The sequence below is a fragment of the Lonchura striata genome, chromosome 4, assembly GCF_050655825.1.
Source record: "Lonchura striata isolate lonStrDom1 chromosome 4, ASM5065582v1, whole genome shotgun sequence".
Lineage (NCBI taxonomy): Eukaryota > Metazoa > Chordata > Aves > Passeriformes > Estrildidae > Lonchura > Lonchura striata.
Window position 1 is genome coordinate 72,009,583 of NC_140706.1, and position 25,515 is coordinate 72,035,097.

General features: G+C 42.0%; 1 protein-coding gene across 3 annotated transcripts in view; it reads right to left on the reverse strand.

Moving 5' to 3' along the window:
- The window catches only part of BMP2K (BMP2 inducible kinase), a 49,506-nt gene that overhangs the window by 23,453 nt on the left and 538 nt on the right, over positions 1 to 25,515 (reverse strand). For 2 of the 3 annotated variants that reach the window (XM_085578440.1, XM_021529520.3), the window contains exons 2-8: positions 7,038 to 7,156; positions 6,595 to 6,700; positions 4,784 to 4,926; positions 4,398 to 4,519; positions 3,321 to 3,402; positions 2,573 to 2,705; positions 342 to 445 (exon numbers count right to left, since the gene is read on the reverse strand). In XM_085578440.1, coding sequence (XP_085434566.1) covers positions 342 to 445; positions 2,573 to 2,705; positions 3,321 to 3,402; positions 4,398 to 4,519; positions 4,784 to 4,926; positions 6,595 to 6,700; positions 7,038 to 7,156 — 809 coding nt within the window. Of the gene's footprint in view, positions 1 to 341; positions 446 to 2,572; positions 2,706 to 3,320; positions 3,403 to 4,397; positions 4,520 to 4,783; positions 4,962 to 6,594; positions 6,701 to 7,037; positions 7,157 to 25,515 lie in introns of those variants that run through there. The other variant, XM_077783089.2, reaches the window with a different exon arrangement.

A 25,515-nucleotide genomic window follows, 5' to 3' on the forward strand; every position in this document is an offset into this window, starting at 1 on the left:
CATGCTCTTGACACTCCATTTACAACATTCAGCTTTCTACTGTCAACAAGGTTAACATCTGGATATTTCATACTGATTGTATTAAGAGATTACTAATGGCTAAAATCCTAAACTGGGTATTGGTATGGTATCAATAGTGTCCACGGAGCTATGTCCTCAAAATTAAGAACATATTTTATTTATAGAGAGCTCATACTGCATGTACACAACATCAGCTTGATGTGTCCTCTGCTCTGTGTTACGTTCAGGAACCAGGCATGTGACAGAGCTGATGTGATCCCTCAGCTCCTATGACAGTACATCAGTACTGCATAAGACACTGAAAACACTTGAGTACTTACATTAATATTAGACACTGGACACTCCTTTTTGGCAATTTTAAAGGCAAAGTAAGATACTTGAAAGATATCAGGTCTCTTCTCTTGATCTGGTTCAAGCATATATCCTGCAAAAATTGATAAGACTTATCAGTGCTAGATCACAAAAAGCCTGTTGAGACAGCATGCTCCCAGCAAGGAAAAAATCCAGCAGTTCCACCAAATCAGCTTATCACCACAAGAGTAATTTGCACTGTTATCTTGGGTTTGGGGGACTTTTTTCAATACTTTTTGTCAAGTCAAATAGTTTATAGGGTCAAAAACAATTGCAGAACATGTATGCTGCTTGATATGCTGACACTCAGCTGTGCAAAACAGAGCTAAACTGAAGTAGGAATTAGTAACTGCAGAGAGAAACAACACAAAATCAGCTCACTGCACTAACATTTTCCAGGATTAACACAAAATTCAGTGTAAACAAGATTGACATATCTTACTACATCATGCTAAGACTTTTGTCTGTAGGTTTCATCAACTATGAACAATTTTGCATATAAAAAAATACAATTCCACGAATAAAAGGATCTTTCCCTGACAAGACAAAATTCCTTATGCTCCCTCTCAAACATTTGCTTCCCAAATTAAAAGGTTTGATGTTTTTCCAAGAAATCAAATATAACACAGCATACATAATCCAGCAATCTTGCCTAGAAAACCAGAGAACCCACATAAGCAATAAAATACCCTTTCTAAAAAACCTAAGCCTCTAAAAATATATTCTGAATTCAAGTAAATGAACACTATGAAAATTTAACTTCTCACTTTTGATGAGCAAAGTGAACTACACTTGCACAAAGGCTCAGTAGAATAGCCAACCTAACACATCATTTTACAAATATCCCCCACAGGCCGAAAAAACAGTATCAGACAGATCCAAGAATTTTACATAAAGTAATTATTTCATGTCCTGTACAGTTCACTTCAAGTTTAATTTTTAACAGATTCCAGCACTCAGTTGCAGCACCATGACATGGAAGCACAACATTCACCGAAGTGACTCCTGCCACTTGATTCTGAAATGTTAAATTCATGGGGTGGGGCATGTTCAGTTTCTTCCTCCCCAGTCACTGTCTTGTAAAACAACTGAGATGAAGCCACAGTCCCTGAAATACCTTTTATGACCAAGTGCAGCTTTTTATGATTTCCACTCCAAATGGAAAGAAGGGAAGTTTACACAAGGACATTCTGTCTCACCCACATATATTCCATGTCAGTATTGCTCATCTTGGCACAGCTATTCATTGAATTAAAAAATCTGCATTCATACCTAGGAGAAAGGATTAAAACCCATACTTTTCTAAAAAATAGGTAAGCCCGTAACAGAGGAAAGTACTTAAATTTTTTTAAAATATATCACATTTTGTCAGTACTGGCAGAAGGCAAGTGCTTACTATCATAACTCCTGTTTCTCAATTATGAATGTGCACTGAAAGTGGTTTGGATTTGGTATTGCTTATTATATAAAAGCACAAACTATGTAGTCAACACATCCATAGCTTAAAGTTATAAGAGCTCCTATTCAAACCTTTTGAATTTTTCATATGCTGTCCATCTCACTCTTTCAAGTGAGCCTACTCTAAACTGAAAACAAAGACAAAACTGATGATTACTGAAAATATTAGCTCCCACATCTCTGTGCCTGGGTAATGGATGGATCACAAACCTCAGAATTGCTTCTCATCCAAAATTTTCCTCCACACACTTAGTGCTTCCAAACTTTTGCCAGAGCTCACATCTGACACTTGGGGCTGCCCAAAATTTTCCAGATTTTTGTTCCGGTATAAACTTTGCAACTACTACTAAAATTGTCCCCAGTGCAATTAATCTATTTACACTGATGTTGCTGGGCTAAAGCTGCATCTCAAATTTATCTAAACACAGCTCTCCAACTTGCACAGAACATACTGTCAACAGTCCGACATTCCACAGAAAATACACACTTAATGGCAAAAAACATGAATAAATACAGCTAAACAATAAATGTAAGCACTCTTGGCATTTCCCCTATTCCTTTGAGATTTATGGACACCGAAAGAGAAACCAAAAGGTTGCCCTGAGCTCCAACAAGGCTCTTGGGGAGGTGAGAGGCACAGCTGAATGTGACAGGTGCTGACAGCGATGGTGCTTAGCAGCAGCTGCTGTGCTTTGCTGGCTGTGTGAGCTGGAAGGGCTGCTGCCACTGCCTGTGTACTTACTGATCAAGCAGTGCACGCTGTGGGAGTACCGCGAGCCATCCGGGATAGTGAAGCTCCCGTCGCAAATGGCAACCTGGCTTTCTCCAAAGGGAAGGGAAAAGAAGCAGAGTTTATACAGCAAGCAGCCCAGTGCCTGGAAAAGAAACACAAGCCCTGTGAGGAGAGGAAGCCCTTGCTACCACAGGGCTGCACTAAGAGGGTGCTGCACCCTGGCCACAGTGCAGGAGCTGCACTTTGGAATACAGCTGATGTGACAAGCTGATGGATTTAAAGCAGCTCTAACAGCACTTGCTCTTCCACTGATTCCTGTACCACCTAGTACAAACCATAGTACACCAAGGGCTGCATTCTCTGTGTCACATCACCCACAGATACCACTACTCTTTGCACTTAATCTCCCCTTTTTTTCTTCTCTGAACATCAACTACTAAAAATACCCTTCTTGATCATACCAGCAACAGGTTTCCATAAGAAATCGCATGGGGCTATCAAGGAGAAACCAGAGCCAACATAAGAAGAGATGTTTTAAATCACATCCCACTTCATTTAAGTTTTTTTAAAAAATCAAACACGGGAGTAATTTTATTTACAAAATATTACTACCCAAGATATCTCTACTGTTCTGTGTTCTGTAGCTGCCCAATCTATTTCATTTTCCAATAATTAATTTTTCAGTCAGTCAATGCTGGTTTTAATTCCCCCTTCCTTAACCAGTCCCATATATCATACTATCCAATTTTTTGCTTACCCAGATATCTGCCTTGGTAGTAATTGGCCTTCCTCCATATAGATTGATCATCTCGGGAGCTCTGTATGATAGGGTAGTGTACCTAGCAACAAAACACAGAGGACATAGCTAAAAATCTCTCCTCAGAAGTAAGAGGGCGTTTTCTTGATCCACCGTGCACACACCAGTTACACAAGTTCCAGACATGTGCCTGGAATTGTCTTGCATCCTTCTCATTAGTGCATTTGCAGCATCACAGATAATGTCTGGAGCACCAGTACAAACTATCATACACAAGAATAAGCATTAAGTCAGGTAAAATTGGCTTTTAGTGTTATTCCCCCAAAGCACAGACTTTTACTGGAGTGACTGTGTACATGCAGTCAATCACCTGAGGGGGGCAACTACAGAGTCCTGCAAGGGCTCTCCCTGTCCCACACTGCAACACACAGAACGCAGACTTCAAAACACTAACATCCCAAAACAACTGCTCAGCTGGCAGCTCAAACACTTCAGAGCCAGAAAAAGCCTGTTTCACTTCATGACTTGAAAATAAGCAGCCTGCATTTACCCTTCTGCAGTAGTTAGCCCAGAAATGCAAAACAATAATAAAACATGTTTTCAAGAGTGTGTCTAAGAAAAGCTGAAATATTTTTCTGATCAGTCTCAGGAGAATGGACATGGACCATACTCTGCAAATGAGACTACATAAATCCACTGCAGTGCTTCTTTACATTAATTCTTGGTATCTTAGCAAGTATTTGCTTAGCAGTATTACAAAAGCACAAACTAAAAATATCCAACTCCTAAAATGGCCAGGAGCCAGACATATCTTTTTGAACAATTTACTTTCGCAACAGCATGCTTTATCCCAACAGTTTTATTTTTAAGAATCACAGTTTTGAAAAACAATCTGTGAATAAATGGAGGAAATCTTATCAAATACTTGCCATCTTTTACTATATTTACACCAAAATTAGTTCAAGATCAGCCCATAATTTCAGCTTATTAGTGATACATGCACACCACACTATAATACATGGAGTTTCCTGGCAGCACAGTCACTCCTTATGACAGACCACCTAAAAGTGAACTTACTTTTTAATTTCTTCTTCAACCATATTAACACCATCTTTTTGAGGGTTCAGGTATTTGTTAGTGGCACTGCCAAAATCACAGAGAACGTAGTTCCCATTATCATTTAACAATAAATTCTCCACCTTCAAAGAAAATCAACGCACAAAAAATAAGTTAACAAAAGCATGCATTTCCAGGTTCACACACAAACAGGAAGTTTTTGCAAAAATCAACTGCTAAACTTTGTTTTAGCAATGAATGATGTCCTATGGTTAATGTGTTTATAGCTCTACCAACAGCAAGCTCCCAACTAGAAACCTGTCTTACAGAAATCTCTCCCATATCCTCAATCCTTTTCAAGCAGATCCCCTATTTTAGCCTGGATTTTCTTACAGTGAAAGTCATACCTTGAGATCCCGGTGAACTATAGGTGTTTTGCACTGATGTAACCGGGCAACAGCTTCACAGGTGTCACAAAATATTCTCATTACTTCCGACTCTGTGAAGCCTGTCTGCAGACGTTGGTTCATCTGGTTCACAACTTGCCCAGCTAAAGAAACAGGAGAAATCTCTTTCAAATAATTCCTAGCAGGTACAGAAGTAAAAGAGTTATATGCATTAAGTCCACAAACACGATGCAGCAAAGTTTTCCATAGTTACTGTATTTGAACAAAACAAACCTAGTTTTCCAACCGCACACTCTTCTATCACCCTAAAGAGAAAAACTATTGACTCAAATGAAAGCAATCCAGCCCCTGAGGCTGAAACAGGTTTGAAACCAATTGCTGCAAACACAAAAAAAGAATCCATCACACCAATATGCCACCTCAAACCTGTCTCTTGCAATAGGATCCATAACCCAAACTCTGTCAACTGAGTTCATGAATTCATTCTCTAAACACCCTCTCTGTCTTTCTGGGAGACAAAGGAGGAAGAAAGGGGAGGCAGGGAAGGAGGGAAACAAAGCCTTGAACTCATCCTCTGAGAAAGAAGACCTCCCTTTCCCTTTTCATAGGTTTCTTTTAAGATTGAGAATCAATACTTCCCTGTTTCTTGCAGTAATTGTACCAGACACCACTAAGCTCTTCCTATCACAATGCTCACTGCACACAGAGATGAAAAAGGATTCTTGCAGAGACACAGCAGGCCCTTGGTGGGCATTCTGTCAAACAAGTATGCTTACAACACAGGAAGCCTGCCACTGTCAAGTTATCTGACAGCTGACATCCACGGGGCTATCTACCAGGACCATTAGGGAAACAGTACTACCAACAGCGAGTCAGAATTGAGCTCCCACAGAGGTACAGAAATGCACCTATACAAGCAGGGTAAAGGGCCAAAAATGTGGCCATTAGTTTTTAAGTTCTCCTTAATCCATTCCCCAAAATCTACATTAAGCTACATTGTCTTCTGCTCCTTATGGTACAAATTGCACAAACTACAATGCTCACTGCTTCTATTGCAAATATAACCCACATACACCTCAGCTCAAAGTATTGGTTGAGCAATACAGACCATGGGAGGCTACTTTCTAGAAGTATTTACTTTGTGCCAGCAGCACTTGTTCCAAAGTATGACCAGTTACTTGGGTTAACAACCATCTCATACTAGAAGGCCAGATTCCAGTCTCCCTAGATTTTAGACAAACTTCACAAGTTAAACTCACTGGCAAGTTTATCCCACACATATGTGAAATGAGGGGAACAGAATCCCCAAATAGACAGTCCCTGACTTAGGTATCGTTTCAAACAAAGTTACACTGCCAAGCAGGAACACATGGCTAACATATTTTTGGACAGCACTATCAACCTGAACTTTACTATGCCCTTTTGTAGGAAATCACCTATCAGGTGAAGCTTCTTCAATGTTGTCATCTTGAACAAAAATAGCAGAGGGAGAAGAGTGATGAAAATTTGCTAATCTTTCCTATCGAGTTACATTCCAGGTACCTGTTGCTTAGCACCACCAGCAGAACAGCACTTCATACATAGAGAATTTCCCTGTTTGTAACTACATTTAATTACACAGCTTTGTGAAACGTTGACATTTTGCCCAGTGCCTAGGTAGCAATGCCAGCAGAAAAGCAAAACAAACTCTACTTGGATTCCAGCTGTGACACATGCAGGTTACCCTCCTATATTAAGGGAACAGTTTTAAGCAAAATCACAGGTGGTAGCAATAAATATTTTCATCAGGAAACCTAGGCAATGACTCTTACCTCGACAGTACTCCATCAGGATGAGCACCTCCCACACGTTATCACTTAGTGAATTGACAGCACAGTCCAAATAACTCACTATGTTCTTGTGCCCAGATAACTCTTTCTGAAAAAGAAAATGGACATTACACTTCAGTACTGAGAAAACAAAGAGCCATTTTCAGTTGCCACTGCAGCTCTGGAAGAAAGTCCTTTTGCTTGGGAACCAGACACACTGACCAAACAGAACACATACATTTCATTTGAGGTATCAAATACATACTTTAATTTTAGAAATTCATCATGCACCAACCCTAAAGCCAGCATTAGTTTCTGAAAGTACAGGTGGAAAATCAGAAGTACTGCATCAAAAGCAAGAGGTGTCTAGAAACACTGGAGAGACATTTGCTGTGTGTACACTACAAACTGACACATTTTCCAGTTCCAAGTAATGCCCTTCTTACCATAATGGTGATCTCCCTCTTGCAGATGTTGAGGTCTGGCACATTATTCACACACATCCTCTTCAGCGCACAGCGCGTCCCGCTGGGCGTGCGCACCAGAAACACAGTGGAGAAGCCACCTGGAGAACACAAGTGCAAAAAGAAGAAGCTACCTGAGCTTCTTGGTATTCCTCTAGTCAACATCACCACATCCTAAGGATAAGCAACAAAGATTGTGTTGCTCACTGAGTGACTAGTAACAAACACTTCAGAATTTAAATAACTGTTACCTCAATCCATTTCTTTTAAATCGAGTATTCATGAAAAAACCAAAACCACTCAGGTCTTACTATTTTCTTATAACATTACATAAAAGCATTAGAAAAGCATTCATTCAAATGAATTTATAAAGCACAAAACAACTATGTATTGAGATATCAACCCTGAAGTAATTAGAGTAATTCAAAAACCTGAATCAAGTCAAGGTTTAATAATCCCCTAAACCCACATTCTAACATCTAAAAAATAAAATAGAAAAAGTCTTGAGAGACGCTGAAGAAATCACTTGACTTTTCAGGTTAGCCTCAATAGCCTCCCTGGAGCCCCAGACAGGGCAAGCAACCAGCCCTAGAGAAGCATTTTTATTTAAACCACACTCAGTGTGCAGACTACAATTAAGAATTTTCTTACAACCAGTCCCACTGGGAACATTCTTAGTCTGACAATGGCATGAACTGGGAACCACTCAGTCGAGCCCACTCCGCAGTAGGGTTTTTTTGAGGGGTTTTTCCTCTCTTCACTGGTAGAGAAGAATCAAGGAGGTAAGAAATACACACACAAGTGAAACAACCTACACAGGAAGTACTTCCCAATACTCGGGACACTAAAGTGAAACACAGCAGAGTTGTTTTAGCTGCCTCCTGTCAGCTCTGCCTGCTGCTCAAGGAGGCCACACTGGCATCACCTCAAGGCTCCCATGCACAGCTTTGCCAGACTTAGAGGAAATCCACCTCACAGAAGGCCCCATGTAAATCCCTTCTTTCCTTAACTGCTGCTTGTCCAAAGCCAACCAGCACCACAGGAATTGTGTACTAAGGCAGGAGCTTGGGTAGACCACCAGGACACAAATAAGTAAATTAAAATTATTAACTCCTCAGATAATCAGGCAGCCAACTGAAAAGCACACATTTCATGGTACCTAGTAGCATTTGCAAGCCATGTTGATTAAGTATAGTGCACCTCATTTGATGCAAGTCTCATGTGCTTGAGCAAATAAGCACATAATCACTACCACTCAAGAAGCTAAGTTATATTTAAAATTTTTCTTGAAGATTAAGTATTTATTATTTTTTAACTTGATTGTCATGTAGTCAAATGACATGCTAGGCTGTCAAAGCAGAATAATTCAACAACCCCACCCTAGTTTACATAGGGCCTTCCTAAAAATTCACAAGACACCCACTCTTAATAGCTCAAGTTCTTAACACTGAACAGCAGCTGGCATTGAAAGGATCCAAGGCGGCTCCAGCCTGGGGATTCTGCTACAGGGATGTGCAAGACCCTCGTTTGCAGAAGAGTTTGTGTACTGTCCTCACAATAAAACTACCTGGTTTTTAAGCACCAATATTTGGCCAAAAATATAAAGCAGCAGTCAGGTAAAGCAAAATACTTGTGATTCGAGGGTAATAATCACTTCTTGACTTTTAAAGCCAGTTTTATAGCCTTGAAATCTTCTCTGACTAGCAGGAGGACAAAACAGAACTCCAGATTTCAAGTCCCGCTGCCAACTGTTCTGATGCAGCCTGAGCAGACAGGCCTAGGTAGAAACCATCAGTGGAAAGCAGCAAAGCCCGAAATGCTGAGCCAAGGGCTGCTCTTGCCATCAGGTGGCGGTATCAGCCGGCAGCTGAATCCTAGGGACTGAAAAGCAGACCTGGTCCTGTTTTGGCAAGAAGCAGATCCCTGACCTTGAATAGTTTGCCATCAGTAAATACCACTGCTTTACAAATCCTTCACTGCAAGAGTCAAGGGGCACAATCCTGAGCAAGACCCGACTAGGTGAACTGTCCTGCCACCAGCTCATGGGTTTCCTCACTGCTCCCCCTTCCCGTTCTCTCCCCTCCCACTGGGCCATGTGGGGCTCAGCTGCTGTCTGGTGTTCAACACAACAAGGAGCTTCAGCTCTTTCAGTCTTTGATTTCCACCAGAGTCATTCGAAGTTTAAATCCTCCCAAGGACAGCCACATTGCACTTTTCCCTGAAATACTTAGCAAAAAGTCTTTCTATTGGATCTATAGTTGGATAAGCCAATAGATACTTAGCACAATTAAACTCCTTAAAAAGCTCACACATCTTTCTTACCCTTCTTTACTTGAACTGCCTTTGTGCCACCTTAACTACGCACTTTTGGGATCATCTCATCAGCTAACCAGCAATGATTTGGGCCTTTTTTCTGGGCTAATTTTTTGTTTGTTTGTTTTCAATGAAATTCTACATCAGCCACTTGTGTTTGGTTTTTTTCCTATGCATATTTAAGGTCAACCTTGAGTAATTTCACAGGCCTCAACATGCCGTTTACACCTTATCATGTTACATTCCTGAAACTCAAACCAGGAAACAGTGGAGCTGTCAGAATTCTAAGCACCCTATTTGCTTACTCAGGTAGAACAAAATAAGGCTGAAAAATCTCCCAGTGAGTTTACCATCTTTCAGATTGCTGAGAGCCATTTTGTGGAGACAGTCTAGAAGAATAGTAACAAAGATATTCTGAATACAGTTACACACGTTATGCATATATAGACAACACCTTTCTTTACATCATACAGATTTTTTTCAAACATATAAAAGCATCAAATGTTGTTTCTCCAAGTAGTGAACTCCTTGACTATGTATTCAAATTTCAGACAAACAGTACAGAACTTATGGCACAGAAAGATTTTACCTCTACAGTAACACACAGCAACCATTAATCACATATGTAAAAGCTGAAACAGGAATGGCAGCTACTACACTGTAAATGGCTCCTTACAAATCCATTAAAACTTGGCTGTTTTGGAGAGGTGACTGAGTTTTTAGCATCCATTTCCATTCAGAGAAGTAAATCCCCAAATGTATGTTTTGATAAAGCCAAGGATTATACAAAAGTATGTTTTCAGATACCGTGTTTCCATGCGTTTTTTCTGTACATTTCAACACCTGAAACTAATGAAGAAATAAATGTGTACATCAACAGATCCTAGTCGTTCTCATATGCCTATGCAGTGTGGACAGTTAGATATTTAGGAACTTCCTTAACAACTCAGTATGATCTTATGTTCAGGAGGACAGTTTTTGAAGACACAAAGCCTTGGAGCTGTGAGCCCTAAGAGGAGTTCCAAGGCTGACCTGACTGCCTCCATCACAGCACAATTCCGCACTGGCTTTACAGTCCCTGTGGAAAGCTGTTCCTAATAAAGTTCAGTGTAAAGCTGTTGTTAACAAAGCCCAACAACAACCAAAAAGATAGTTTCTTTCTAATTTGAAGCCCGCTGCCAAGACAGGCCCTCAGCTTCACATCACCTTGGTCAGGGAGGTAGCCTTGTATCCCTCTCCACAAAGCTAGAGGAACAGGTTCAAGTACAATTAACTCCCTGTGACCCATCTGCCCACATATAGCCTCTTATTCCCCAGTTTTGGAAGAAGATGGCTACCCATCTACATGCTAATTTCCTTTAAAAAATCAGGTCTGCCTTTTTGGCACTCCAGATACTGTCCCATAGAAGGATTATTTCAGTACATTTGTCTGTGTCCTGAATACATTTCTTCACTTAACAACACTTTCACTGCTGACTGGGAGAAATCACTTGATGCCTGGTCCACTTGTGCACGTCTGCTCCCTGCTAGCTCCAGAGACAGATCTTCAGGATGAGGCTGAACTGCAGCCAGAGCTGACCTGCTCCAGAAGTGACCCACCTTCCAGAACTGCACAGGCTTCCAAGCACTGTAGCTGCAAGCCCAATGCACTGGAAAGAACCATTTCATGGACTAGGAATCCATTCAAAACACAGAATAAAGCAGTTCAAGTACAAATGCTTTGAAACAGGCTCCTAGCAATACAAACAAATAAAACCTTACTGCAAGTCTGCAATGACAGAAAGCAGTATGACCTTATTAAAAGCTTTAAGCAGCTTTCTTCCATGAGAGAAAAAAACCCCACAAAACCAAAACAAAAAAAGCCACAAAAATCCCCACCAAAAACAAAACAAAAACCCAAACAAATATAAAACAACAACAAAAAGCCAGCAAACAAAAAAATAACCCCAAACATCCCCCCTTCCCCCCAGCTCTAACCTCTATAGCTTCTGTGGTACTCCGACACAAAAGAAACCAGTGTCCAAAATGAAAGGACATTAAGAAGAAACTCCAGGAGGAACTAGTCCTTCTCCACAAAAAAGGCACAAGCTCAAGAAAAACAGCTCTTCATATCCTATTCACTTTTGTACGGACGACTGAAAAAGGCCTTTTTTCAACCTGCATCAAACAATATGACCATGTACTGTTTTCCCAAGAATTTGGAGTCAGCTCCTTTCTACCACAGTTGAAGTAAACCCATGCCAAGAGCTGTTTCCTGCAGCTCAGTTTTGACCCCACCTTTATGTTGTGCAAAACACACACCGGCTCTCTGGCTCTTGAGAGTCCTTCCACGACCCTCATACGCTGCTATGCTGCCACAGAGCCTCCTCTTCCATCCTGCTACTCCATTTCCCTGGTGGTGCACTGCCACAACATCCATAACTCTGCATGTCCATTGGCATCCTACTGGGATAGGTTCACTGGTACAAATTCCCAGAACCTCCCTCCTCCCCACAAGGATAGCAGCCCTTCTCCTCAGAGGCACTGCCTTCTGCCAGCACTGATGCCATATTGCAGGCACTTTTAGGAGTGGCAGACTAAAAGCATACACAAGAAATACCTTTTTGCATAGAAAATATTAATTTGCATCGTTTTGTATAGAAAATATTAATTTAATTCCTGAAGCTGTGCAGCTTTCCATCTGTTTTTGACAGCAAAGCCTTTAAAAATGCATAGAAATCCAACAGTCAGATTCCAAACACCATGTGATTGTTGAGGGAGTAACTTTTAACAGAAACTCAAAATGCCTTTTCCAAGCCTTATGAAAAAATTTTGATGAAACGTTTAGGTTTTGTCACAAGTTCCACCAGAGAAGGAAGCCACAGTTCTGTCTTCCCATTCCTGAAGCACCTCTGCATGAGAAGATGAGGGCATGCCCTATTACTGAAGGTCTGTTTTGCAGCAGTGCAACACCAACTCCTGCAGCAGCTGGTGTGTACCTCATGCCACACGCCAGCTTCCAGACTGTGGGCTGAGGAGTTCTGGTGTTCCCCATGCCAGAACACTGCCACACTCTGCTCACTCCAACACTGCTGCCCCAGTGACTGCTGGCCCTGAGCATGCCAGACCCTGGGAAGGTGCCATACGTGACCTACCCCCAGCCCTGCTGTGTGGCTGCCAAGCCAAGCTGTAATCCCTGTGTGTGTGCTCCCTGCCTGGAAAGCAATGTAAAGTGGTTTAATGAAGGCAGCATTAACTAACACCCATCGTATACACATCCACCTTTCCATACATTTACATCTGTGCTTTTGTGAACATGCACACGGGCATGGATATTCTTAGTGAAGTTTATCCCACGACCCTCAGTCATGAACACAAGGCTCTGAGACGCAGCCCCAGCCCAAAGAACATTTGACAGATGTTACTTCCAAGCTCAAGAGCTCAGCACGGCCCAAACCAAGAACAGAAATAGCTCCCTACTTCTAAAATACTCAATTTCTACACACACATTTCAGAGTTGAGTATTTCTCCACTTTATTTTAAGAATGCAGACAATGCATTCCAAGGGCCATACCACTGCTCCCTTTCCCACTGCCCACACAAATTCCCACCATGTAAGAAGCTGACTATCAGGGCTAGTTTAGACAAGTAGCACTGTTTTTCTCAAATCTGCATCCGCTCCTACGGCAGCACTGGGAAAACAGCAGCTGCAAATCACAACCCAGCAGGACAACACTGTGCAGCCACAGCACAGGCAGGTCTGCACACCTCTGCTAATGGGACTGCTACCCTGCCACAGGCTTGCATGTCTGGATTCCACTTCTTCCAGCATCAGCTGTAGGCCAACCTCACAAAAAAGCTCTGACAGAAGCACCAGCGACAGCATGGGAGATCCAAGACACTTCAGTTACTGAGAGAGATGGGGAAGCTGAATTAAGGTCTGCTATAGATGTTTGTGAAAAGTTTCTGTGTTTATTAAACACCCATGCTCCAGACATGCCCAAGCGCCAACCCTGAGATGCCTAAGAGCTGGCATATTGAACAGCAAAAGAAACAGAGCTCTGTGTCCTGCAGGACAGCCCATCACCCCACCTGCTTCTCCACGTCCAGGTGACCTGCTAGCCATGTTTGACTACTGCTTCCATGGCACCTTCTGCCTGACAGTCTTGGCTACTTGGCTGCTAGAGAAACAGAAAACACCCATTTCCTGTAGCATATAAATTTCCTAACACACTTGCAATTCCTGCAGTAACCTAATTAAGGAAGATGAAGGCAGATTGACTGAAAGGCTCACTTAATGTATGCTTTTAAAAAATAAACAGACAAAACAAAAAAACCCAAGCATTTGCTATACCCTGCAAGGAATGCATCTTCTGCACCCAAGACAAAGTATTTTATTTCTTAGGGTAAAGCTGATGCGTTCTCATACCCTGGCTGGAAAGAGACCAAAATCCTCCCTGTATTTCCATCTTCAATCAAGCTGCTTGAGTGTTAGTCACAACCACTGTACTACTTTCATGTCTTACATCATCACCACCTCCTTCTGTTCACTGGGGGGAAAAAAATTAATGCATTTAACTCTGCAACTATATTTAACAGAAGCTTGTATTTAAGTCAAGTAATACCTCCTTCCTCTGTCTAAGTAAAGGACCACAGCAGGCTACCAGCAGTTCACCAACAGTTCAATTCATTTACTATGAAAATTATTGTTAACATCTACTTACTCATCTGTGCTTTTCACAAGAAAGCTTTTCAACTTACCCAAGACATTGGTAAGACACCTACAATGAGCATCCACTAGCACAGTTTACAAAAAAAAAAATCCCAAAACCTGAAAACTTTGAACAGCAGTTTTATCTTTTGCATGTCTTCCCCATCTCGTGTTTTTGTTCACTGAACTCGGCTCCAGCTGTAGTTTGGTCTGACCTGAAAACAGAGCGAGCTGAAAAACCACAAGAGGGACATGATCTGTGCATATAGGCTCAACAAACACAGAGTTCACTATTCTACAACAGTGAGGTTAAGAGAATGAATTTCAAATGTCATTCATTACTTTTTTTATAAAGCTTGATTTTAGGCCCAGTATAATCGAAAAATCAAATATACTTACAAATTAGTTAAATCAGCAGGTAGATAATATATAGCCAATATGCAAATACCATTACTTGTTTGGAACAGAACTTAATTGTCATACCATATAGTTACCAACTAATTAAGAAAACAAACACCTTATCTCTACCAAACTCTTACTTGCTCTCTAGCTGGCCTTTCATCTTCCTTGAAATCACTGCTTTAATTGTGATTTCCATGTTGAGGGCCAGGAACGCCAAGCCAAGCAGGGCTCTCTAACCTCCCCCATGACTAACCGTGCACTGAATGCCCCTGAGCTGCCGTGGCACGGGAACAAAGCTCCGCACACAGAGCCCGGCTCCGGCCCAGCGGCTGGTTCGCAGCGTCCTGGACCAGTGCCACCTCTGGCTGCCACACAAAGCAAGAGCCACCAGGCCAGGCAGACACAAACCAAGCCGTTTGTAACACCAGCAGCACTTCAGACTCAGGCAGATGTCACTGGAAGAGTCTCTGGTTTCCTCCTTTTCTAAGGCATCTTACACATACAAATGAGCAAGATGAAGCCCATCTCTTCCCTGCTAGGATGAACAGTCTCACTCACTTTCACATCTAAGCATAATTCATTGACCATTTAATCTAGGAGCAGGACTAGAATTAGACTGACTGCCTGAAATTAGTGCTAAAACATCCAATATGAATAATTAAGAAGGCTTTTCATTATCTTACCTTACAGTCTTCAGCTGCTGACAAATACTGGCACATGTTTTAACTCTGGCATACCAAAGGTATATGCTGAGATACAGAGTTAGCCAGCCTAAGAACAGCAAGGGACAAGTAAACTTCAAGGGCACAGTACCCAAGATCTGACCTGCTCACACCAATGAACAGAATTATAAGCCATTTTAGGCAGTAATACTTCCTTGGCACCTGCATGGGGACAGGCAGCTCTTGAACCTCACCTAGTACATGCTGAATACACTTGAATATTCCAAATTGCATATAAAGCATCTCTCAAGACCTTGCAGCACTTCTGTGCTTGGGATTCCAAACTTCACACTGTAACATATAACAATTTAAAATAAACAGTACACAAATTTCATAACAGTCTAAGCAGCTTGATAATTTAAGCTATGGTGCAATGGAAACAGGATTACAGATAGCAGAGTCAAGACTACCAAAATCATTTAGTATCTCTCATATAATTCCCATGTTTCAAGAAGCCAGTCAACAGTGGTAAACTCAGAACAAGGGAGTTATTTATTAAAGGGACTGATCAGGAAACCCATGGGTTTGGGGAAATCTCAGAAAATCAAAGTGTTAGGACTCAACTACCATCTAAACTCAAAGATGTCCTTCAGCAAAAGCCTCCTCTTAAAAACTCAGCCATACAATTTGATGTCAGTTTAACAAAACAGAAAGTCATGAGAAAAGCATAAAACATTTAATAGAGAAATCAAATATTTCAGGTGAAGCACGAAGCTGGGAGGATAATACTATAAAGTCACACCAAGATGGATGGAATTCAAAGACTATAAGACTAGGCCGAATAAAATGAACAAACAGCTTCCTTTTGAGTTGCCAAAACAACAAGAACTTGCTTTTCCATCTTCGGATTGCCTAAGACGACTCTGGATAGCTCTTTCTGGGAGCAAACACTCCTCCTGTTGCTTACACAAGTTCTCATGACATAAAAACCAAGTGATAGTTCCTCTCACCTCACAGCCAACTTGAAGGTCTCAAGTCTATAGATGCAGAGTGTGCTACTGAGCTCTACAGAGACAAAACAGCACGGCTCAAAGAAAGCCATCATTTTATTTGCTTTTCTCCAAACAATTAATTTTCCTGCACATCACACAAACCAGAACTGATCCGATGTCTAAATGCTGACATACTGAATTTCATTCACTCTTCCTATTCTAGTCTCATGAACACAGATTGTATTCAGGTCAGGTTCTTATACACACATATCAGCAAAGTAGAATTTAGTGCCTTACATTCTTTAATTATTTATTTGCTCTGCACCACTCTCATAGTTATATGCAAGTTAATTATCCAGAACAAGAAAAAACTTGTTCAGCAACAATTTCTCTAAATAAAAGCACATTCAATTTTTCAACCTGCAGGAATTGCAAAAGAACATAAGAAAATGTCATATTAATCACTCACTTCCAAAGCTATTTTTTGTTTCATGAGAAGCAAAACACTGCAACAATTACTCATTACAACTGCTACTGAAAGACAAGATAGACAGATAAAAATCACAGCCAGAGTAACAAATTTTTAAAGATGAGTCAGTTCAACAGAACTGAAACACACCAGGAATTGAACCATCCTTATGTTTTGGCACATGCTTGGTAGAGACTTGCCTATTGAAGGTTCTAGGCACCACAGGAACAAATCCACCCATTTAAATAAAATGTAAGTTTGGAAGGAAGCCAAACATACATGATTGAATATACATGATTGAAAATACATGATTGAATAAAAACTCCTCAAGCCCCGTAACATCACAATTCCTACCTTAGCTTTGCATGTGGCAATTAAGGCACAGTGTGTAACAGAAGGGATGAGGAAGAAGCCATCATAGTTCCAAACTCTACCTGTATCTCTTGTACAGACTCATATGACTCAGGGCAAATCCCTTCATCTTTGCTTCTCCCTCTGTGGAGTAACGGCTCTCCAAGAGCCATGTGATGCTTTTGGCAGCAATACCAGCTTTGATACCTCTTGAAGAGCAAGATATACAGTGCTCAGATGTTCACACTCACTTGAGTCTCTATAATAATTTCTTCAGTACTTTCACCACTAGCCCCAGAAGCAAAGCAGACCTAATGATCAGCAAGACTAAGGGAAGACTCTTCTACCTTTACAGGGAGAACACTCCCAAGTCTGCCAATTTTCAGTTCCACTAGACAAGAGTGCTTTAACACGTCATGTCGAGGCCAAAGCAGTATGTTTTCTGCTATTAAACCAAAATAAGTATTCCTTATTTCATTATGACAGTCACCTAGGATCAAAGCTAGGTTTTTTTTATTTCCAGTTGGCAACCTTCACTTTTCTACTTTCCTCCACCCTGCCTCTGTTTGGAGACCCAGTTTCACAAATGAACCCGCCCACATCCAAGGCATCGCACTGGAACTAGAAAAAAGTAACCAACCTAGACAAGCGTGAGCAAGGAACATGAGAATGTGGAGAGGAAGGGAAAGTTTCCTACCTCCTTAACCAGGAGACAAACATTGAAGGAGACTAAAATCCATTCCCAAGACAACCAGGAAAGCAGGGGCAGAGGAATTCATGCTCCTTTCTTGTCAGAAGCCAGACAGTGATGCAGAGAAACACAGACTCTCCCTGGAGGAGAGCAGGGGTTTCAGGATCGCCGCACATCTCCATCCGCTGGAGGAGAAAACGCAGGACAAGCAACAACCGCGCAGAGATGACGTGACCTGCACCGGGGCACTGCTGCTCCACTGGGACCTGCAAACATTCTCAGACTGGCAGCTCCCAGGCATCACCAACAGGCAAATACCCCAAACACATCAGGAAACAGCTGTTCATTCAACATATTGACAGTTTTTAAACTAAGCCCATGGACACAAATGAGGAAAAGCTTCCATTTCATAACAGATGCTTGCAAATCCAATAGTTTCTTAGGAAAAGGATGGCATCTGAAGCAATCCAGTTACAATCAGACAAGTGACTGACCCTGCCTGTGTTCTGGGTTAGTCCCCAAGCTGCCACCCAAATCTCACACTGCCCTTTGGCAGGCACAGAGCATTCATAGTGTCAGTTAACACAGCTCAGCTTACAAACATCAATTCCTTCAACTGCGGCACCTGCTTAGCTAGAACATTACAGAGACAAAAAATAGCTACAGCAAGTAAAATATAGCACAAGGTTAAGGAATTAGGAGAACGAAGATAAACAAAACACTGTAAACTAAAGCAATGCCCGAGACAAGTGGCACAACCTAACTGAGCACCTCCCTTCTGAACCAGAGGTGACATCTATTCAGCTGCAAGTGAGACACTCATCAAAGAGCATATGTGCACATTTACAGAGCCAACCAACTTCTACAGCTGGAAAGGCAGCTGAGCTCACTCGGTTAACATGCTTATGCAATTCGACATGCTCGTTCTTCCCTGCTGCCAAAGCCAAGCATGCCAGGAACCGTGCTGCTCCCTAGACACTGAGCTCCATCCCTGGAGTTAACTTCTCTTCGCCATGCACAGAAGCAGTGCAGGAACCCTTCCCTGTGGGCAACACATGGGTTACTCACTGACAGCTCTGCTACTACACTGACAACAGGCCAGAGAAATACATACCCCTTTCCCACAATTACTGGCTCCTAGTTAATGCATGTCTGAAAAGGAATTCTACTGCTTTTATCCAATCATTTTCCTTTTCCATGTTGACACGCAAAACACTGAGATTTAATTTAAAAAAATCAGTTAAACCAGTAAAGCACACCAAAAAAACTTTAAGATCCTGCAAAGCTTTTTTTTAAAGCTTTGCCATGTCCTTCTTAGACCCAGCTAACATAACCTCCATTCTCCCATACTGCCTTATCCTGTGAGGGTGTCCAAGAGCTTTCTCCTGCAACACATCTGCACACATACCCTCCCCTCATGAATACTGTAACATCAGCTTTATCAAAATGCATCTGCAAAGAAAAAGGCAAGTAGATGGCACACACACTGGCACATCTGTTTTTCTTCAAAATTTGGCAAAGGAAAGACGGCTTGAGTATTTATGTGATATTAACATGATACTGCTACAAATCAAGTTCCTTCTCCTGTAACCATCTCTCAGCCACTAGCCTGAAAACTTAGCTCAGAATTACTAGATTCCCAAGTACTTCCTCTTTACTTAATACTGCTGGTCATACAAAAACTAAAGGGATAACATCCTCTAAAAAGACCATAACTGTGTGCAGTTAACAGAGGCATAACAAGACCTGTCCATCTACACACAATCCAGGAAGGAGTGTCTGCAGGGCATGCAAGCACTAATAACTGGATAATCAAAGAGCATTAGACCACGTGTCCTAAGAGCTGAACTTGGCCCTAGCTGTACAATAGATGCCTTTGTCAGCCTACAGATGTTTCCCAACCTGTTCATTTCTCCACGCATGTCCCAGAGGCACACAGCAGCTCTGAAGAGCAAAGCAAGAGCAACTGTTCTGCCCAAGTGCCACCACAGCAGTCAGCACACCAGATGTGTGACTAACTGAGCTGAGTTGGAGCTTCATTCTGTGCTCTACATTACATGAAAACACATCAATATGCAGGTAAATGTCTAAGACAAGGATCACACACAAACCCCCCCAACTGCTGTCTGTTTGCCTGCTCATTGCACAGAGTATAGCTCCATGCTGTGCTAGCCAAACAACGCTCTTTTAGCACCATGTGAGCTGCCTTCATGAGGCTCAGGAAGTCCCAAAGAAAATCCCCACACACAACAGCACCGGCTCCCCAACTTTCACCACCAAGAAATCAAGTCTAGCTTGGTCCAGGATCTCAGTACCTGCCAGTATGCAGATGTACTTGATGTACGACAGCCATGACTATTTTGGGGAGTGTAGAAGAGATTAATGTGTATTGTATTATGCTTTCAGCCAAAACAAAAGTCAGTTTCAAGTACTCACTCTGCTTTGTCTCCCTTATATCTTGAACTGGAACAAGCCCTATCTCCTACTCCATTATTAGCAAAGCAAAACTGTTTGAGACAGAACAACAGGCTTGACCTTTACAGTCAAGTGCAAACAGATTCAGAAATATTTCACTCTGGAAAAAAAAAAAAATCAACATGACCAAATCAACTTAAATGCCACAAGTTAGCTTTCCAGACAGCCTTCCAGCTCATAATCCACCTAAACAGCTGAAAATAAAACACAGCTTCCACAGAGCAGCAAGTCACATGCAATAACCAAATTAACCAAGACCAGTACATGTCCCCTTGTCTCATAGAACACTAGCACATGCCAGTAGAAGTAACCCTGCACTAGGTATATTCGTAACACCTGCCACAGACATGAGCTCTCCCAGAGTCAAAAACTGGGGCTACACCTCGTGGAGTCACTTGGAAGTACTGAAATTCACAGATCCATTACAATGGCATCTCTATTTACCTCTCCAGAAAAAAGAACAACAAACAAGCCCCACCTTGAGGGGAGATGAAGGTCAGCTATGCAACAACTTTCTGCTGATTTACAGCAGCTGCTGGAGCTGCAAATCCTCACAATATCTTGCTCTGGGGACCTAGAATGATGGTATGAGAGGTCAAAGGCCAAGAGAATCTTATGCACAGCACTAAGCTTGTTTATTTGGATTACAAACTGAACTGCTATTGATGAGACATAAGTTAGAAAAAACAAAAAACAAAACAGAATGTTCAAGACTACCCCAATTTCAAGAGCAGTTTGGAAGAACTTAAATAATAAATAACTTAAATAAATTATCTACAAACACAGAGCATAAGAGCTCACAAAAGAGGACTTGGATTCCTCTCAATTACGGTTACATTTTTATTAGGCCTCGACTAGAACAGTATGAATGTAAAAGGCAAACCAAATCATAAGAGTTATCAAGTACTTGCAAGACTACACACAATTAAAGTAGGACAGTAGAACTCACAAGAAGCTCATTCCTTCAGTGGTGTAAGAGACTGGAGGAATGGTTGACTGGCTCAAAATAACCAGGCAGGAAGTGTGTGGGGTAACAAGGTGAGCTCTGCATAGGTGAGGCAGGCACTGCTCCTTCCCTGGCCCCCTGAGGTTCTGTCAGCCTCTGGTCCACACTATAATGGTGCTGACTGACCCCCTCCCTGCCCCAAAACAGCACTGACTGACCCACAACCTGCATTGACCCAGACCTGTCAAAAGGTTTTGTCTGGGAGAAAGTCAAGCTGACCCCCAGAGTGGGTAGATGGGGAGAAAGCCACTGACCCTCTGTAGGTTAATGACCAGTTTGTTACTGAACCTCCTGGGAATTTGGTTGTTCCTCTGCACGCCACCTAGAAGGAATCAAGCTACCTTCCCTATTGAGAGGCCCCTTTTCAAAGAAAATTGTGCTTTAACCACCATATTTACTGAACAAAGCAAACATTCTATTACACAAACATGAACGAATGAACTTGTAAGTACTTAATGAAGTACCTAACAAATGAATTTTACACCTCTTGAGTGGCCTTTTCCCTGTCTCTCTAGTCCTAGACATAAGGTCACTTAGAAAAGCAAGGCCTCCTAAGCCACAGCAGCAGAGGCTCAACACCACACAACTCCGGACTCACCGCTCTATCAGCCAGGACAATAAAAATAAACCACTGTACTCACTACTACACAACTTCTTTCCACACACACTAGGGCAAAGCAAAGTCACAGCAAGAGACCAGTGAAGTTCATTCTTTCCTGACCAGAGCGAAAAGCTGCTTTGCATGCCCTCGGGGTACCTCTTAGAGCAAGGGGCACACAGAACTACCCACTTCTCCTTCAAGGTGCCTGGCATCCCACCTCCACGCTCCTCAGCAATCCTCTGGCTGGCAAGGGCATGAGCTGCTGTGTGGGGAACACCACACAGCGCTGTTTTATTTTGGTAAGATGCAATGGCATATACCCCACAACTCCATTAACCAATTCTGAATGAAAACAAAAAGCAGATGATGAGCATCTTTCCCCATCCACAAATCAGCTTCCAAACCTAGCCAGACAAGTTTGAGAAGGAAGCTGGAGAGTCTGCTGCCCTTTTCTTTTTTTAACAGCTGTAATTGCCTCTTTCTAGCTTCATCTGCGCTTGTTAAAAACATACATAAGAACATTACAACACTTCCCATAACCTCTTTGGTCTGCTCGTGGTACAAAGACAGCCTAGAACCTGGCAAAGCCTTTATTTATTCAGTTTCAACATCTCAAACCCGGCCAAGCAATCAAGACAGTAAGAGAAATTAGCATCTTGCAAAGCCTACCTTTATAGTAGGCAGAAAAAACACTTTTAATGTAGTTATTAAGCAACTAAGTATGTAGTATCACTCTATCAAGCCACAACTTTCCATCTCCTCCCCATATAAGACAAAAATATTTTGAGAACTTACCAATTTAAACTTTCCTTTTCACTCTTCACAACAAACTGTTCTGCATTGACATTTGAGATAAATTTTCAAGCATGATTCATATCTGGCCACTTCCAGTTTGCTGCAACTTCTGAACTGTAAAGTCTTTTTCAATATTGAAGTTTCCATAACTGCAGTTCCCCATGCACCACCTCTAACTTTCAAGACAGAACTCCCCATATTTTTATGATATTTCACTTTCCAAACTTGAGCTGCATTGCAAATACTCTGCTTCAACAAAAAGACAGAAAGACAAGGCCTTCACTCTGTATCAGTAATTTATTCCACATATTTCTGTCTTGCCCTCAAAATGGACAGGAATTAATTTTCTACATCAAACCTTAAACCAAATTAACTACTTTTCCCCCCATCTCTGAGAAATAAAAAGAGCACATACCTCCATCCAACAGCATACTGACCAGTAGGTTATGGAGGCCAAGAAGTCATCACAGAATAGGTGTTTAGAACAAAATAAAACATCTAACAGCCTAATAGCTACAGCTCTTCAACTTTACACCCTCTTTAGTCAAAAGGATGCATTTCCTTTAGACAGAATTATACTTTATTCAAAACAACTGCATTATAATGCTCTACACTTCTACCTTTAGAACACTGCAATAAAACCATTTTGTCAAAGACTACAGCATCTGGAGTGCAACACTTGTATCAACACAAGAAATCTACCCAAATATCCATCACTGCAGCCCAGGAAGGTCATGACAACCCCAGCTGTTTGGTATCACTATTGCCAGTCCTCCAGTTCCCAGGAACTTCAATCCTCCACAACACCACAACAGGAGATGCCTTCCTAAGACTGCTCAGAGCAAAAGCCAGAAAGAGGGTGGGGGTTAAACAGCTTGCACAAAACAGACATCTCGTGCTATTCATTCTAACAGCTAATAACAATACAATATACTACACCTCTGTTAACAGAACACTGTATTTCCTCTTGAACAGATTTGTTAAGATCTTTAGATTCATTAACTGGATCTATCATTAATGCTTCATAATGCAAGCTCTAACTTGGATGGATATTAGCATCTTAAATGCTATTTCATCAGCACTGAGTAATACGAACTACCTGACAAGTTTACAAGCCTCGGTTAAACTGAGTTTCAGAAACTGAAATTAAAAAATGCCTTGTGCAAAGAGAACAGAAAAAAAAAAATTTTCACCTCTCCCCTCCCAAGAGAAAGATTATTAAGTAGGGAATTTGTGAAGTGTTCAGCATAAGGTAGCAGAATGACTAATGTGACAGCAGTAACACAATTCTTACTATTAATTGCTACTGAGGCAAGGGATTGATTGTTGACGAGTTATTCCAGGACAAAAAGCCCTCTCCTGACCCATAAAGCCTTGTGTGGGTTAGGAGCACCCAAGGGCCACCTGGACACTCAGTCACAGGGCCCTTCCTCCCCGGCACACACCTGCAGCACACACACAGCCTGTTACAGCCCAGCTGCTCCCTGACAGTCAGAGGAGCTGGGAGAGCCCGGCCCCTCCTCCCTCACATCCCTCTTTCCCCAACCCTGCCCTTGTGCCACCTGTTGTTTTCTTATCCTCCAGGCCCCTTTGGGTCCTCCCTACCGACCCGCTCCAGGGGTAACTTGGAGACTTTTCTCAGGATGCAGCAAATTGGCACTGCCCCAACCCTTATCAGTTCTCGTCCTAAGCATCCATACTCAAGAGACCGCATAAAACCTGAAGGGAAAAAAAAAAAAAAGAAAAAGCAGTAGAAAACATCTTTCAGACTCAAAAGTAGGAAGTTCGTTCACACAACAGTCACATGTTAAAATTTGGACTTCCCCTGGCCCCAAGGGCTGTCAATTTGTTTCTGCCAGCTACAGAAAGGAAAAAAACTCATTATCTCTAGTGACTCTAAACACAGACCATCATGAGAAAACTTTTAATGATGTGCTACACTAAACAAAGCACTATAAATTTTCTCTCCTTTGCACTACTTATGTTTTCTGTGATACCACCTCAATTCCTTCAAGAGCCTATTGTCTTTATTTTTTAAAAAAGTCTCTATCTTGCCATTAAGCCCTGCCACAACATGACCTTCTGTCAGACCTTCTTCCAGTGACTTGGAAGTAGTTCCCAGCAAGGACCATCCAGACTTCAGGCAACCAGGTATGCAGTTGGCTAATTCCTGTCACCATCTTCACACCCTTAATACAAAACACTGCATTCTAAACATTGCGTACCAAATCCACTTTACTATGACAGTCATTCCTAGACAGCAATGAAAATATAAGTGCTACTTTTTTGCCGCCATTCCAATTAGGAATATTATCTGAATGCACTTGTTAAAACCACGTCTTAAATCTCCACCAAGAAATGCACATAATCGGTGAAAGTTAACTGGCACACTTACACATAAATATACTGAGGCATAGTCTAAGCGACACACAAACGAAATCGACAGAGATGTATTATTTCACCCACAACATCCCAAGCATGCACTGTAAACATTCAGCAACCGTGAAATTTACGGAACTAGCCCTAAGCTCAGTGACCTGAGAGGCGAATTACACTTTACACATCACATCAATTACCACCTCTGGGACACGAACACCGCACTGTTTCCCACACACAGTGCAAAACTCAAAAATGGCTCTTCTGAGGGGGTCCCATGCCAGCACCTAGTGAAGCAGTACAGTTAAGAAAGTCCAGCCAACCCCACGATTACAAATATCCACGCAACTCTTCCTTCGGTCCCAGTGCAAGTCCGACATGAAGTTCACCACAAGAAGCACAAGCCGAACACCCTGCAGCGAGGGGAGGCTCTACAGTACCACAACCTACCAGCACCGCACTTCCATTCGTGACCGTGACACCAGTCTGCCGCCTTACACCGGGGAAGACCAGGAAATTCATTCTGTCGGGTTTGTTTGGGTGGTTTTTTTTTTTTTATTCCAGAGCAGGGAGCAAAAGCAAAAGACGCAGGCTGACGGAGGCGCCGGTGGGACCTTCCCCGCCTCACCCACCCAAG